This window comes from Talpa europaea (assembly GCF_964194135.1).
Source record: "Talpa europaea genome assembly, contig: HAP1_SCAFFOLD_60, whole genome shotgun sequence".
NCBI lineage: Eukaryota > Metazoa > Chordata > Mammalia > Eulipotyphla > Talpidae > Talpa > Talpa europaea.
Window position 1 is genome coordinate 308,299 of NW_028168043.1, and position 14,775 is coordinate 323,073.

Here is a 14,775-nt window from a genome sequence, read left to right on the forward strand (position 1 = left end):
TGCAGCGTGTCCGCAGGGAGTGATGGGGAGGCTGCAGTGGGCAGGGCGGGTCGGCCTGGGAGGGGCTCGCCCAGCTGCGGGCACCGGCGGGGGGAGGGCTGGGCGGTGGGGGCTGAGCCCTGGGGCCCTGCCCGCGCCGCCCCCGCGCACGTCCGCAAATGGCCAGCGGCACAGGGTCGGAGCCCGCGGCGGCCAAGGCGGAGGCGCCCGGTCCCGCGGCAGCTGCCCCCAGCCGCCCCGCCCAGCACGGCGCAGGGAGCCGGGCCTTGGGGCAGGGGCGCAGCAGCCTCCCGGGCCCAGGGGACAGAGCAGCCCCGGGGCCGCCCGGATGCCCACGAGGACGGCCCAGGCCAGGCGGCGGGGTGCCCTGTGCCACGCTGGCCCGAGGTCCCGGGGGCGGGAGGGCTGGGCCCACTGACGGTGCCCCGGGCTGGCCGGCGGGGCCTGTGGGGCCTGTGGCAGGGCTGGCTCTGGGCCCCGGTCCCCAGAGGGCCCCCCACCGAGCTGAGTTTCCATCTTCTTGTCCTTCCCTCTGCTATTTTGGTGTCGCTCCCGGAGGGAAAGCCCGCCGGACGCGAGGTTCCCAGGGAGCCCGGGTGGGCCTCGCCTGCACCACAGCTGACCCCGTGGCCCGCTGGGGCCCGGCCGGCCTCCCGGGGCGTCCGCGCGCGGGCAGGCCGGTGAGGGGGACCGTGGCGGCGCCTGGCAAGGGCAGCGGCTCCTGGACACAGGCGTGACCTGCAGCGCGGCCGCAGGAGGACCTTCCCAGCGCCGTCCGCGGGAAGCGCTTGATGGGGAAACTGAGTCCCAAAGCAGCGTGGCCACGCGCGTCTGTTCTGGTCCCCCGGGCCCACAGCGCGGCGGGGACGGCTCGCCACGGGGCTCGGCGGCGTCCTGGCCTTGGCACAGAGGCCCCCGCGGGGGGCGGCGAGGCGCGGGCAGAGGCCGGCTGGGGCCCTGTGCGGGAGCGGGGACAGGGCGGGGACGGCTCCGGGGGGCACCCGCACAGGCGCGGGCCGAGACCGCGCTGTCCCTGGCCAGACAGGCGGCGGGAGGGGCTCAGGCCTGCTGACCCCGCCCCTCCCCGGCCTTTGTGTGCCGTGGCCCCCAGCCCCGTTCCCACACTCTGTGCCCCCGGGGTCACGCAGGCACAAAGGCTGCGGGCGGGGCCGCCGTCGCCCTGCCCTCGCGGGGAGACCCCTGCCCGCTGGCTCCCAAGGCGGTGGGAGGGGCCACTGCAGCGGCCAGCGTCGGGGCCTCGAGGGCCGCTTCCCTCAACCAGCAGAGGTCGGGGTCCAGCGTAGCCCACCCTTGGGACTCTGACCAGGGTGCAGGCTCTGGGGCGGCAGCCTCGCCTGTGAGGCGCCCCCCTCCGGCCCTCCCCTTCCCAGCAACCTTCTGGAAAGACCCTGGATCTCAGTCGGAGCCTGCCCGGCTCCCCGCCAGATGGCCCTTGGGGGACTCAGGACCTGGACCCACTGTCCTGGGGACCCCAGGACCCCGTCCGACCCCACCGCTTCGGGCAGGGGCTAGTGCTCCTGGCCGTGGGCAGCTGTTCCCGGATGCCCCAGGCAGGAGGCCACGACCCTCCAACCGCTGCGGGGGGCGCGGGGCCATGGGCAGGGAGGCTGGGCAGGACCGGGCCTTGGGGCGCTCTGGGCCAGGCTCCCGCTGCTGCATGCCCATGTGAGGGGTGTGCCCAGGGCCCCGCAGCGGGCAGCACCATGCTCTCTGGGCCTCGGGACCAACTCTCGGGTGGGGAGTGGCGCGTGCCCAGCTCGCTTGCAAGGGCAGAGCTCGCTGGGTGGGAGCGCGGGAGCCCTTGGCCCGGACAGGCTTGGGACCGGCCCCTGGTCGGAGGCCTCTGAGGCCCCGGGGGCCGGGGGCCTCTGCTCTCCGCTGATGGCCAGATGTAAGAGAGGCTGGGGTGCAGCCCTAGCATCACCCTCCAGGCCAGTGGTCACTGAGGACCACGTGGGCAGCGCGGGAGCCCCTGGAGGAGACACGCCAGCGCCAGCCCCCGGGGAGCAGCCCGGTCTCCACACCGGCCGCTGCTGGCCACGGCCGGCCCCACCCGCCCGTCACCACGGGCGGGGATCCGTAGTCCACTCCCATGCCCCTAGTGGGCGCTGGAGAAGCTGGCCACAGGCCGGGACCCGCCCACCCGATGCCGCAGGAGGGGCCCCGGGTCGTGGGGGGCAGGTTCTAGGGGCCAGGGCCCCTCACCTGCCGCCGCCTCTGCCAGCGAGTGCTCAAGCTGCGAGGCCTGCGTCTCCGTCTGGTGCACACGCCTGCCCTCCAGCCACTGCCTGGCCCTGCCCGGCCGGCCCCGCCTCAGCTCCGGGGGAGCCAGGCAGGCGGCTCTGGCCCTGGCCCTGGCCCCGCGCTCTGCCGCAAGGCCTGGCCAGGCTGCACGGGCCACAGGCGCTGCTGGTGTCTCGTGGGGCGGGGGCTGCCGCTCCCGGAAAGCGAAGTGGACTCTAGAGCTGGGCGGCGGTCAGTCCTGGGCGGTGGCCGTGGAGCCCGGATCAGGACAGCAGGCCCGACCCCTGCCCACTCTGTGTCCTCTCAGGCCTGGATGGGGGAGGCTAGGGCAGGCCTGGACGGTGTGGGGCGGTGAAGGCGAGGGGCTGGGATAAAGGAGGTGGCCAGTGGCACAGAGGGCAGCAGCGGAGTGGTGCAGGGAGGCCCTGGGCGGGGCCCTGCTGCCCACGTCCTGCTGCGGCTGGGCTGCACAGAGGCTCCGTGGCAGGGCCCGGTGGGTGGGCCCGGGAGTGGGCGCTGCCCCTGCCCCCGCGGCGTGGAGTCAGATGGCGGGTGGGAGCCCTCCCCTTCCCTGCTCACCGCCCCCGGCCCTCCAGAGGCCGCACTGAAGCCCAGGCACGCTGGGGTGCGCCCAAGAGCCCCCCAAGAGGGAGGCTCTTGCATGCAGGCCAAGGAGGGCAGTGCAGGCGGGTGGGGGGCAGGGAGGGGCCTCCGCAGAGTAGGCCCATGAAGAAGTGTATGCTCGGCAGCCTCACCCCTCCCCGAAGGCGGGGAGCAGGCAGGCAGAGGCACATGGGCCCCACTTTGGGAGCCCGGCCGCTGGGCGGCCCTCTGGTGCCTGGCCTGAGGGGCCTAGGAGTGGGCAGGAAGAGGAAGGGCGGGTGCCTGCTCCTGCCCCCCCCTCCTCCCTCCACCCGCTCTCCCCTCCCCGCAGCCGAGCTGCAGCACCCCCAGGCCCCCATGGCCCGCTTCCTCCAGGAAGTCCTCCAGGCCGCCCTCAGGAAGCGCCGCCCTCGGGCTCCTCTGGCCAGGCACGATCCCGTCCCCGCCCCACCTTCGGGGCTGAGGCGGACGAGCCCCCCGGGGTCTCTGGGAGGCTCAGGCCGGGGCCAGGGCTCGCTGGGCTGGGGCGGGACCCCCGGGCGGGGCCTGGCCGTTTGCTTTTGAATCTCTGCCCGAGCCCTGAGCGGCCCTTTCAAAGGCCGCGGCGGGTTCCCAGGCGCGCCCCGCCCTCCGGCGCCCTCCCCCCACTTTCCCACGCGCCAGCGCTGTGTTCTCACGGCCCTCGCCCCTCCCCCGTCTGGGAAAGGCCGCCGGAGCGGGAGCCCGGACGGGGCGCCCTGGAGCCCAGCGGCTGGGTGGGCCTGGGGCTCAGGGGCTGCGTCCGCTGGGGTGCGTGCGCGCGAGGGGGGAGCCCAGCCCCGCGAGAGCTCCCCGGGTGAGCGCAGGGGTCCCAGCAGGCCTCCCCCCGCATGGGGCCCCCACAAGTGGGCCGGTCCGGCCCCCCTACTGGCCGGTCCAGCTGCCTGCCTGCCTCCCAAAGGCCCCGGGCCAGGTCAGCAAACAAGTAAAGGCCCCGCCCAGGTGGGCTCAGGCAAGCGCTCCCCTGAAACCCGAGCTTCGGGACAGGCTCCCGCCCCCACCGGTGTCAGGGTCCAGGGCAGCAGCGGACACCGGGCCGCCGCCCGGCCTGTGGCCCACTCCCCTGGCCACCAGGGACCTCCCCTGAGCCGGAGCGGGGTCTCAGCCTGACCCCTCGCACACCCTGGCCGGCTGCGGCTGGGGCTGACCAGCCCTCCCCGAGGCTGTCGGGCAGGGGCCGGCGCCCAGGACCCAAGTGGAGGGGGCTGCAGCCGCCACGGCCCCGGGCTCAGGCGGGTGGGCGCCAGAGCGGCCCGAGCGAAAGGGGACCTCCGCGTGCCTGGCCAGGTGACTCTGGGCAAGCGGGCTGCCCAGGTGCCCTCTGACCCGCCCCAGAGGAAGGCCCCAAAGGCCACTCCCTGTCCCCTCCCCAGCTGCAGGAGAGGGGGTGACTCCGGGTCTCCAACCCCGAGCACAGGCCCTGCTCGCCTCTGCCCCCGCGTGCCCTGCGCACTGCGCCGCCCCTCGCGTCCAGCGGCCGGCCCAGCTGGCAGAGCGCACAGCCCTCGCGAGGACCCCCGCCCCGCGCCACCCCACCCCCGCCCACTCTGTGCGGAGACATGTCCTGGCCCCACGGGGGGCGGGGGGCTGAGGGAGCACAGGCCACGGGCCAGGAGGCCACCGCAGGGCCTGGGCACTGCACGCCCACGGGCACCACAGACGCGGCTTACGGGACAGACGTGCACAGCCGTCGGATTCGGGGCTTCCTGAGAAGGCCGTGGGCCTGCGACACCGCCCCCCCGCCAGGCGCCCCTGGCCAGCCTGTGGGGCTCACAGTCACGGCACCCCGAGGCACGTCCACCCGGCCCACCCAGGTGCACCTCTCCAGGGGTGGCGGGTCCAGGCCCCCGTGTCCTATCCCCAGCACCCCCCGCTGGGCCGCTCAGGAGGGCCGGGGCTGGTGGGAGGCCTGGGAACCCTCTGTCCTGGGGCAGCCGGCGTGGGGGGACCAGATGGCCAACGGGCACCCCGGGTCAGTGACAGCGGCGTGGGGCGTCCCTGTCCTGTGCTGTGGCCCCAGGCGCCCTGACCTGGGAGGGAGCAGGGAGCAGGCCCAGCGCTCCGGCCCAGCGGGCCCTTCTCACCGGCTGGGCAGGATCCGGGTGGGGGCCCCCAAGTCTCAGCCTCAGTCAGGGAACAGGCAGGTGCCCCAGTGCCTTCCTCCCTCACCCGGGGAGCCCGGCTGGGGCTCTGGAGGGGCTCCGGGGGGCACCCCCGGTTGGGGCCTGCCTGACGGTGGGTCCGCTGGCCCTGCAGTTCCAGGGCGCCCTGCTGCACCCCCGAGGCCGCCCCGCCCGAGGCCGCCGCAGCCCTGAGTCAGGCCTCACGCAGGTGGGCGGGCCGAGCGCTGCCCCGGGCTGAGCCGTGGGAACTGGCGAGGGGCGGCCCCTGGGACCGGGGAGCCGGGGCCTTCCCAGCCGTCCTGCCTGCTCACCTGGGCCTCCCGCCCGCGGGCTGGGGTGGGGTGCCCCGCCCGGGATCCTGGAGGGCCAGGAGGGCGGCGACCTGCAGGACCCCCGGGACGCACCTGCCGACCCTGTCCAGGACCCCCCCCCACCCTCCCTCCCTCCTCCCCCAGGCGCCACCTGCACGCGCGCGCGCACACACACACACACACACACACACCCCGCCCAGCTGGGGCGCCCACAGCGCCGGGCACGGAGCTCTCGTGCAGCCCCCGGGAGCCCCCCCACCCCCGTCTGCGGAACGGGGGTCAGAGGCTCCGGCCCGCGCGTCAGGGGGAGCCCGGGCGGGCGCACAGACGCCCGCGAGGCCCCGCAGAGCCCGGGCGGGAGCTGAGGGGCAGCAGCCAGCGAGGGGCAGGGGCGGCCAGCGGCACAGGCCCGGCTCTCTGGGGGCAGGGACCCCAGGCCCGCGGGGCGCAGCAAGGGCGCAGGGGCGAGACCGTGGGAAAAGCAGCGCCGGCAGTTCCCGAGGGTGGGGCCAGGCCAGGCCGTGCGGAGCTTGCCCCGTGACTCAGCGTGCGCTGGCCGCCCCGCCCAGGTGTGCCGGCGGCCCCACCCCCGCGGCCCGGCCCGGGGGGCCTCCTGGCCGGAGGCCAGGGCCGCAGCCGGGGGCCAGACCCAGGCTGGGTTCTTCCCCGGAGCCCTGGGTGACCCGGGGCCTGACCTGCGGCCGGGGCTCCCTGCAGCCCGCGCTGGAAACCCCGGGCCCACGGCCAGGGGCCGGCCCACGGGGGCCTCGGGGCCAGAGGCCAGGCCCGCAGCCCGGCTGGGGGAGATGGCCAGGGCTGCCACAGGGTCTCCCCGGTGGGGGAGCAGGGGGCGCAGGTGAGTCCCCGCAAGGAGGACGCAGGCAGGGCAGGGGGCAGTGGCGAAAGGCTGTGGGGAGAGGGTGAGGGGCAGGGTAGGCGCGGCCCTGACCGGGCACACCCGGGAGTCGCCTCCGGAGCCTGCCCTCACCCAGCTGGTCATCCAGGGCCTTGGGCCCAGCAGCGCCCCGGGGAGGGCCCCTGTGCCCTGGCCAGGCCGCTCCCCTCCCCCGTGGCCCCGACGGTGACTGCGGCCTCCCCAGGGCCGAGTCCTGCCAGGAGTCCTGGGGCAGGGCAGTGACCACCACGTGGGGCGGGGCGGTGCCGGCAGGCTGGGCCGCCTCCTTCCAGGACAGAGCTCAGCCCACGGTGCGTCCCTGAGCAGGGGCTTCGCGGTGACCCCTCTCGGCACCCGGTGGGGCCCGGCCAGGAGCTGGGCATCTCCGGGAAACGCGTGTCCCAGCAGCGGAACGCTGGGGCTGAGCACCCTGACCCGAGGCTGGGCCTCCACGTCCCGCCTGAGGGCGCTAACCGGTCGGGGCCCTGGCCCCGCTCCGCCCCAGGGCTGTGGGGTGAGGGAGGCCAGCCCAGGCTCCCAGCACCTCGAGACCATGCAGGCCCCCACAGGGTTGGTGCAGACGGGGGCTCCCGGGGGCCGCGTGGCCTGCGGTCTGTGGGCAAGGACGTGTCCATGGTCTCCGTGATCCCCGAGCAGGCCCAGAGTAGAGGGCAGGGCTGGAGGACGCCCTGGCTTCAGGGGCTCCGCCCTGAGTGTGGTGTGCACGCGCTTACAGCACACGTGTGTGCACGAGGCGCGTGTGTGTGCATGTGGGCACGTCACACCCACAAAGCATACAGGCGCACGGACACACACAAGGGCACACACGGCTCACGCACAGGCCCGCAGCCGTGTCCACGCCTCGGCCAAGCAACCTGGACCCAGATGCACCAGGGTGTGCGGGCAGCAGGGCAAGCCCCGTCATCCACCACCCACCAGGGGCTCCTACCAGGGACCCAGCCTCAGTTTCCCTCTTTGTGAAAGCAGAAGGAGGCGGGTGTGGGCACCCGGAGGCACCGACGTTGCCCCAGTGGGGGCCATGGAGGATCTGGGCCGCTCCAGTCTTCCTCCAGGCAGGGCAGGGCTGTCTGGGACCCTCCTGTGGGGCCAGCCAGGTGCCCCTGGGCCCCATTTGCATGGCTGGACCATCCACCCAGCTGCTCCTGTCCTTCCCGCCTCCCGCCGGGGCTTGGGGCCGCAGGCGCCCCAGCAGGTGTCCAGCCGGGCAGCTCCCAGCTCCCCCAGTGTGGCCTCGACGCTGGAGCCCCTGGGGCGGGCAGCGCCCTGGACTCCAGGACAACTGGGTGAGGCAGGCGGCCGGCTGGAGGCCACGGCCTCCCGGCCCCGAGGTGGCGGCGGTGGGGGGGCTCCTCCACTCAGCCCCGGCAGCCCTTCCTCCGGAGCCATCTGCAGAGAAATGTCCACCTCGCAGCCCACGAGGCCACCCGCCCGCGGCTGCCCCAGTGCTGCAGGGCCCGCGAGGCCCGCCCCACCCACCGCGCGGTTGTGAAAGCTCCTTGGCAGCGGCCTTATCAGCCCATCGCCCAGCTGGGCGCCCGGCCACCCCCCGCCCGCCGGTTCTCAGGCCCGAGTGCCCCGGCCGCTGCCGCCCAGAACGAGGTCCCAGGGCCCCAGTGTGCCCAGTCGTGAGCGCCCATGGGAGGCCAACCGGCCTGAGACTCCGGGGGTGCTCCCCTCCCGGCTGGGCCTGCGCGGGGGGAGGCGGCGCCCCCTCCCTGGGAGCCCTGCCCCCTTGGCTGGCAGCACGGGGCCACCCAGGAGCGGCTGCCGGGAGCCAGGTGGGCCCTGACCGCCCACGAGGAGCGCAGCGAGTCCTCGGGCCCGGCCCCGCCCCAGGAGAGCTGCGGGTGCTGCCTGGCGGCGGGGCACAGCCCAAGGGGGCTGAGACCAGGGGGAGGCCCCAGGCTGCGGGCGGGGACTGTGGGGAAGAGCCCCAGCCCCCACCCTGCCTGGGGGTGGCCCCACCTGCATGGTCCCCTGGGGGATGGACCGTCCCCGGCCCTGGTCTGTGCTTGCTCTCCGCCTGCCTCGGGGGTCCGCTGCACACCGGGGGAGGTGGGGTTCCCGCAGGCAGCTGGAGTGCAGGGGAGGTGTGGCAGGGAGCAGTGGACCCTCCCCACCCCCTCCAGCTGCCCAGGGTCCCACCCACACCTCCTTGGGACCCCCTGTGGCGCCTCCTTCAGGGGGTGTGAATGGCCCAGGGCTGCTGTAAGCAGGGTGGGCACCTGCAGGGAGGCGGGGAGGAGGTCATGCCCCGCGGGGAATCACACCTGCAGGAAACAGGCCCTGCTCACCCTCCGGGGGGAAACTGAGGCTCAGCGGCCCACTGCTAAACGCCTGGAGAGCCGAGGTCACCGGTGGGGGGCGCGGGCCAGGCCTCCTGCCAGTGTGGGCCTGGGCCCAGGCGGCACCTCGCGCCCGCCTGCCTCCTGGCTCACCCCCCAGGAATGCGCCCCCACTCACATCCCTTTCCTGTGCTTCCTGCCTGGAGCGGAAACCAGGCTGATCTGGCCGAGGAGCCCAGCGGGCCTGGGCGCGCGGTGGGGGCGGGGCAGCGCTACTGCCTGCAGGACGAGGTGGATGGCACCGGTGGGCACGGCTCCGCCACACCTGGAGGGACTCGGCCGGGCCCGGGGCTCCCAACCCCAGCAGGGCTGACCACTGTCCCTGAGCCCCCCCCCCCCCCGTCTTTTCCCTTCCCCACGGGCCGGCACTGGCCTAGTCCTCTCCAAAGCAGAGACGGGGAGAGACACGGTGACCCAGGATGAGTCTGCCTCAGGCCCTCAGGTGCAGCTGGTCAGGTGCAGGGCAGGCCGGGGAGCAAGCCCCATCCTGTCCAGGGGGGGAGGGCTGGCCAAGCCACTCCCCTCACCTGTTGGGCCAAGAGGAAGCGGTCAGAGGCAGGACCCGCTGCCCAGCCCAGCTGCATCCTGGGCTCCGCGCCTGCCGGGCCTGGTGTGGCCACTGGCCCTGGAGAGTAGAGGCCAGAAGAGAGGCCGGGCCCACTTGTCCTTCCTGTGCCTGCAGCCAGGTCGGCCCACGCCGCCACGCTCTTCCGCCCCACACAGCCTCCGCAAGGGGGCGGCCGGAGGGACCTGCTCTCCGTGTGGTCCTCACAGCCCACCCCCCTCCCCTCTGCTGCCCACAGTGTCCCTCTGGGGCCCCCGGCGCACATGGCTATGCAGCTAGCCCACCCTGGCTCCGAGGCACCTCCACCCAGGCCCCCACCCTGCGGGGACGCTCTGCCCCGGGGACCGGCCCCTCCTGCGGGGTCAGACGCCAGCCACTGGGGCTGTGGCCCCGGGGCCCGGCCCAGCGGGCCAGGGCTGGTGGGCAGGACCGTCTGCGGCAGTTCCTGCCCGAGGCGTCCTTCCTCCGCTCTGCCCCGGCGGAGTGTTTGTTATTTGATCTCTATCCGCTCGGCCCCTCTACCAGGTGTCTGGGCTGCTGGGAAGAAACGCTCTCCTCTTTCCCACGCTCCCCGACACATTTTAATGAATTAGCTGGAAGCCCCGCCCCCACTGCCCGCTGCCCGCCCGCCCTGCCTGGAGCCTTTAAGGTGGCCGTGGGCCTCCCAGCTCCGGCCAGCACGCTGGTGGCCCCCGGCCACCCCACCAGGCCTGTGCCGTCCAGTACCGGGATGCCCCCCAAGCTGCCTCCCCGCACTGCTGAGCCTCCCAGGGACCAAAGGCAGGGCCCAAGGGCCCTCTCCCGCTCTGGCCTCGGCCGCAGCCTTCTGGGGGCCATCGAGCGCCCAGCGTCAGGGAGACAGACAGGGCCCGCCTGGGACTCGGGATCCAGCCTGCCCCTGAGGAGGGCCCTCTCCTTCAGAGCCAGCAAACGGGAGGCAGCACCCAGGGAGCCAGCTGTGGCCCCGCAGACAGGGCCCCCCGCAGGCCCGCCCCTCCCCCGCGGCCTGGGAACATATGTCCACCTTTTGGGCATGTCCTTCAGCAAATGTTTAGGAAGTGCTCGCGGGGAGCTGACCCCTCCCGTGCGGCCCTCACCGTGGCCAGCCTGGGGCACCGTGCGCGCTAGCACGGCCAGCGCAGAGCGACCACCTGGCCGGGGCGGAGGGGCCGGGGCGCCCGGACAGTGCCCGCACGGCAGTTTGGCCACTGGCCCCGTCTGACCCGCACCCTGGCCCCGGGCGGTGCTGGCGTCCTCGGCCCGCTCCTGCGGCCACCGCGGCCACTCTGCTCCTGTCGGGGCGCCGATTTCACGGCCGTGGTGGCGGCCGCCGTTCCCACACTGGACTCACAGGCTCCTTTGTCCCCAGCCGGCCGCCCGCTGCGGTGTCAATGGGACTGCGCTCCCAGGCTCCGCTCCAGGCCCAGCGGGGCCCCAGATGGCCTCCCGCGGTTCAGGGGCCTGGGCCCCGGGCTGGGGCTGGCCCAGGGGGACCCGGCCCTCCGTCCCCCCACCCAGCAGGGGCAGGAAGACACAGGCGATGAGGGGGACGCATCAGCCCCATCCTCAGAGCGCCCTCTCCATGCAGCCCCTGGCCAGGGCCCGGTGGCCGGCAGCCGGTGCCCCAGCAGCGCGTGGCCTGCTCGGGGCCACATGCTGCCTGCTGGGAGGGCCCCGGGCTGAGGTGAGCTTGGGTAGAGGGACGGGGCCCAGCAGAGCCTGGAGCCCCACCCTCAGGTGACCACAGCCCAGCAGCAGCCGCCCCAACCCCCACAGGGCCGGGGGGACACCCCTCTGTCGAGGCTGCCACCCCCCAGGTCCCCACGGCACTCAGGGCCTGGACTCAGTGCCACCCACCTGCGGTGCCGGGGCGAGGGGGGCGGGAGGCCTGACAGCGGCCAGACCCCGCGGCAAGGAGAGCAGAGCCCGGCGCTGCTCAAGAGGCCATCCAGGCCCGGCCACCAGGGGGCCCCCGCGGCCACGGGGGCAGCAGGAGGGCAGCGGGCCAGTGGCAGGCAGCCCCCGGGCGACCTCCCCAGCCTTCCTGCTCAGGGCCGATGGCCGCGGGGCATGCAGCAGGGTGGGGCGCCCTGAGGGGGCCGCGGCTGGGCCTGCGGGGCCAGTGCAGACGCTGCCCAGAGAGGCCGCGGGGGTGGCCCCCAGCCGGCCAGGGCCGCCGGGCCTCCCGCCGGCTCCCGGCACGAGGGGGCAGGTCCCCGCCGGCCCCGCTGCCCCGCGAGCCCCTCCTCCGGCCCGGCCCGGCCCAGCGTGACAGCCTGACCCGGGGCGGCCTCGGGGCCGGCGGTGAGTCACCCGCCCCCCTCGGGCAGCGCCGCCCGCGGCCCTCACCTGGCCAGGACGCCGCCCGCCCTGGGGTCCGGCGGCTCCCGGGCCGACGCCCCGCCCGCGGGGCGCAGAGCGGGGCGGTCCTCCTGCGTCGGGCGGGGCGCACAGGGCGGCCCGCGCCCCGAGTGTCGGGTGTCGGCGCGTCCCCCGCGCGGGCTGCCCGGGCCGGCTGGCAGGTGTCTCGCCGCGCCGGCGCGGGGGGCGCAGAGGGGCGGCGGCGGGGCCGCGGGGGGCCGCGGGGGGCCGCGGGGGGCCGCGGGGGGCCGCGGGGGGCCGCGGGGGGAGACGCGGGGGCGGGGGGCGCGCGGAGCTCGCGAGGCCCGGGCGGCGGCGGGGACGCGGAGGGCGCGGGGTCCGCGGGGGCGCGCAGAGCCAGGACGCCCGCGGGCCCCCGCCCCGCCCCGCCCCGCCCCGCCCCGCCCCGCCCCGCGCGGCCGCCGGCCCCGCCCCCGCCCCGCCCCCACGCGGGCGCCGCCCAATCGCCGGGCGGCGGGCGCGCGCGTCACGGCCCCGCCATTGTCATGCAACTATAAAGGCGCTGAAAGCCGCCGGCGCGGCGGGCCGGCCGAGCAGGGCGCGTGGGGAGGCGCGTGGAGCCGCAGCCGCAGCCGCACCGGGAGCGCGCGCCGCCGTCCCCGCCCGGCCCCGCCAGCGCAGCGCCCGCCCGCCCGCCCGCCCGCCCGCCCCGGCGCGGCTGGATGCGGCGGGGGCCCCGTGGCGGCGGCCCCCGGCCCCGAGCGCCCGGAGCGCCCAGGGGCGGCGTGCGGGGCCCGGGGGCGCCGCGCCCTCCATGCGCCCAGGCGCGCCCCGCGGCGACCGGGGGCCCGCGCCGCAGCCGCCGCCCGCGCTGAGCCCCGGCGGGGCCCGGGGCCCGCGCCCGGCGGCAGCATGAGCCAGGCCGAGCTGTCCACCTGCTCCGCGCCGCAGACGCAGCGCATCTTCCAGGAGGCCGTGCGCAGGGGCAACACGCAGGAGCTGCAGTCGCTGCTGCAGAACATGAGCAGCTGCGAGTTCAACGTCAACTCCTTCGGGCCCGAGGGCCAGACCGCGCTGCACCAGTCGGTCATCGACGGCAACCTGGAGCTCGTGAAGCTGCTGGTCAAGTTCGGCGCGGACATCCGCCTGGCCAACCGCGACGGCTGGAGCGCGCTGCACATCGCCGCGTTCGGGGGCCACCAGGACATCGTGCTCTATCTCATCACCAAGGCCAAGTACGCGGGCAGCGGCCGGTGATGCCCGCCGGGCCGGAGCGGCCGGACCCCGCGAGCGTCGTCTCTGCTGCCCTTCCCGCCAACTACCTCGGCGCGCGCCCCCCGCGCCCCCCGCGCCCCCCGCGCCCGCCGCCCGGGGCCGGCCGCGGCGCTTCCCACGGCCCCGCCCGCCGCCTCGCGGGTGGGGCGGGGCGCGGCCCGGCGCTTTGAAACCCGAGTCTCGCCGCCGACGGTCGGAACCCGGGACACCGGATCCCCCGCCCCGGGCGCCCGCCGCGGCCCGGCCCCGCCGCCCGCGCCCGCGCCCCGGCCGGAGACGCCGCCGTCGGCGCCGGGACTGGCTGCCGCGCGCGCCTCGGGGGCGCCCGTGCGCCTGGAGCTGCGTGGGAAGCGCCGCGGCGGCCCCCGCGCCCGCGGAGGGAGGCCGGCCGCGCCCGGACACTGACCACTCGAGCCGCCGACCCTCGGCTGCGCTGAAGCGGCGCCCGGCCCGCCCGCCCCGGCCCCGCCGCCCCCGCCCCCCGCCGCGGGCTCCGCAGAGTCGGGGGGTGTGTGCCGGGGCTGGCGGGGCGCGTCCACCCTTTCCAGCGGATTCTCTCCTAGCTAGCCGCCGGTTGCACACTTTTGTTAAAAAGCAAATGGACTTGCCACGATTCAGTGTCATAACATTTATGACACTGTGAACCGTCAGCCTCCTGCCGGCCCGGCCCGGCCCGGCCCAGCTGTGTTTTTCGGGTCTGGGTGATAGACCCAGTGTAGAGGGCGCGTCCCGCGTCGTGAGGGCAACAGTGAACCCATATTTATATTTTTATAAAATACCGATGAGACTGTGAATCTCCGGCGCCGAGGCAGGGGCTGGGCGGCCGGCCCGGCCCGGCCCGGCCCGGCCCAGCCCCGGGCGCGTCGGGGCGCCCCGGCGAGCCCCAGCGTCCGGCGGGGGGGGGGCCGCGGCGGCGCTCGGCCTCCCCTGCGGCCCGGGAGGCGCCTTCCCGGCCTCCGCGGCGCCCCTGCTCGGCGCAGCCCGCGGCCCGGGCTGTTTTGATCCCGGGAATAAAAGGGAGCAGAATTATTCAAATTTAAATGAGGCTCCCCCGGGTAAAGTGCTGCTGACCCCGCGCGCGGAAATGGGGAGACTCGAGGACGCAGGGGGGCGGGGCCCTTTGCGCGCGGCCGGGCGCGGCGCGGGGGGGGGGGGCGGCCGGCGCGGGCCCCGCGGGCTGGGGGGCGCCCCTCCGCGCTCTCCCAGATGCAAATACCTGCTTAATTATGTTAATTAATGGTAAGACTTTCTAGGCTTATCTGGGAGCTGCGTGTGGGTCCCGACGGCCGCCCTAACTGGATAAATCCGCAGCCTCCCCAGTGTACGAGCTAGACTTGTAGCGCGGAAAGTTTATAAATAAATTTTTCATTGATCTTTTTATATTAAAAACATGTGTTGGTTCTTCCCGGGCTTGGCACCGGGGAGGGCCGCTGGGCGCGCTGCCCGGGGGCTGCTTGCACCCCAAGACCACAGAGCCCGGGCCACTGGCTCCCAGCCTGCTGGGGCGGCATGGCCAGGGCAGGAGGTGCGGCAGCCGGCCACCCCAGGCCCACGGCCCATTCCCCTGAAGCCCATCACTGCCCAGCCCTGGGAGCTCCTGGCCCAGGGGCTGCAGCAGCCCTCCAGGCCCTTCTGGCCGCCCCCACCCTTGGGGCTTCAGGCTGGGCCACTTTCAAGTCCCGGGCATTATAGTCACTCCTGAGGAGGACCGTGCCCCTTCTCCACCCTGGCCGGCAAGGCCCAGAGGACACGGACTCCACACTTGCCGAGGGGTCCTGAGCTTCCAGGGCTGCAGACCCCAGCCGGGGCGACTAGGAAAGACCACTCTCCCTGGAAGGGCCGGGGCCCCGCAGGGGGCAGCCCGGCAGCCGTGTGGCCTGAAGTGGACAGCAGCAGGTGTAACGAAGCGTAACTTCCAGTTACAGGTAACAGCTTGTTCTCAGATGCGTCCAGACCCTCCACAGTGGCCCAAGGGCCTGTGGACCGCGGGTTGGAGGGTGGGCACAGGCAC

At 75.2% G+C, this 14,775-nt stretch overlaps 1 protein-coding gene across 1 annotated transcript; it reads left to right on the forward strand.

The window, feature by feature from the left end:
- Positions 1-12,359: 12,359 nt before the first annotated feature.
- On the forward strand, positions 12,360-12,746 carry NRARP (NOTCH regulated ankyrin repeat protein; the record flags this gene model as incomplete). The annotated part of the gene is made up of 1 exon (XM_084259722.1): positions 12,360-12,746. Exon 1 carries the CDS (start codon positions 12,402-12,404, stop codon positions 12,744-12,746), a length of 345 nt encoding a protein of 114 aa, XP_084115848.1. The 5' UTR covers positions 12,360-12,401.
- Positions 12,747-14,775: the final 2,029 nt, after the last annotated feature.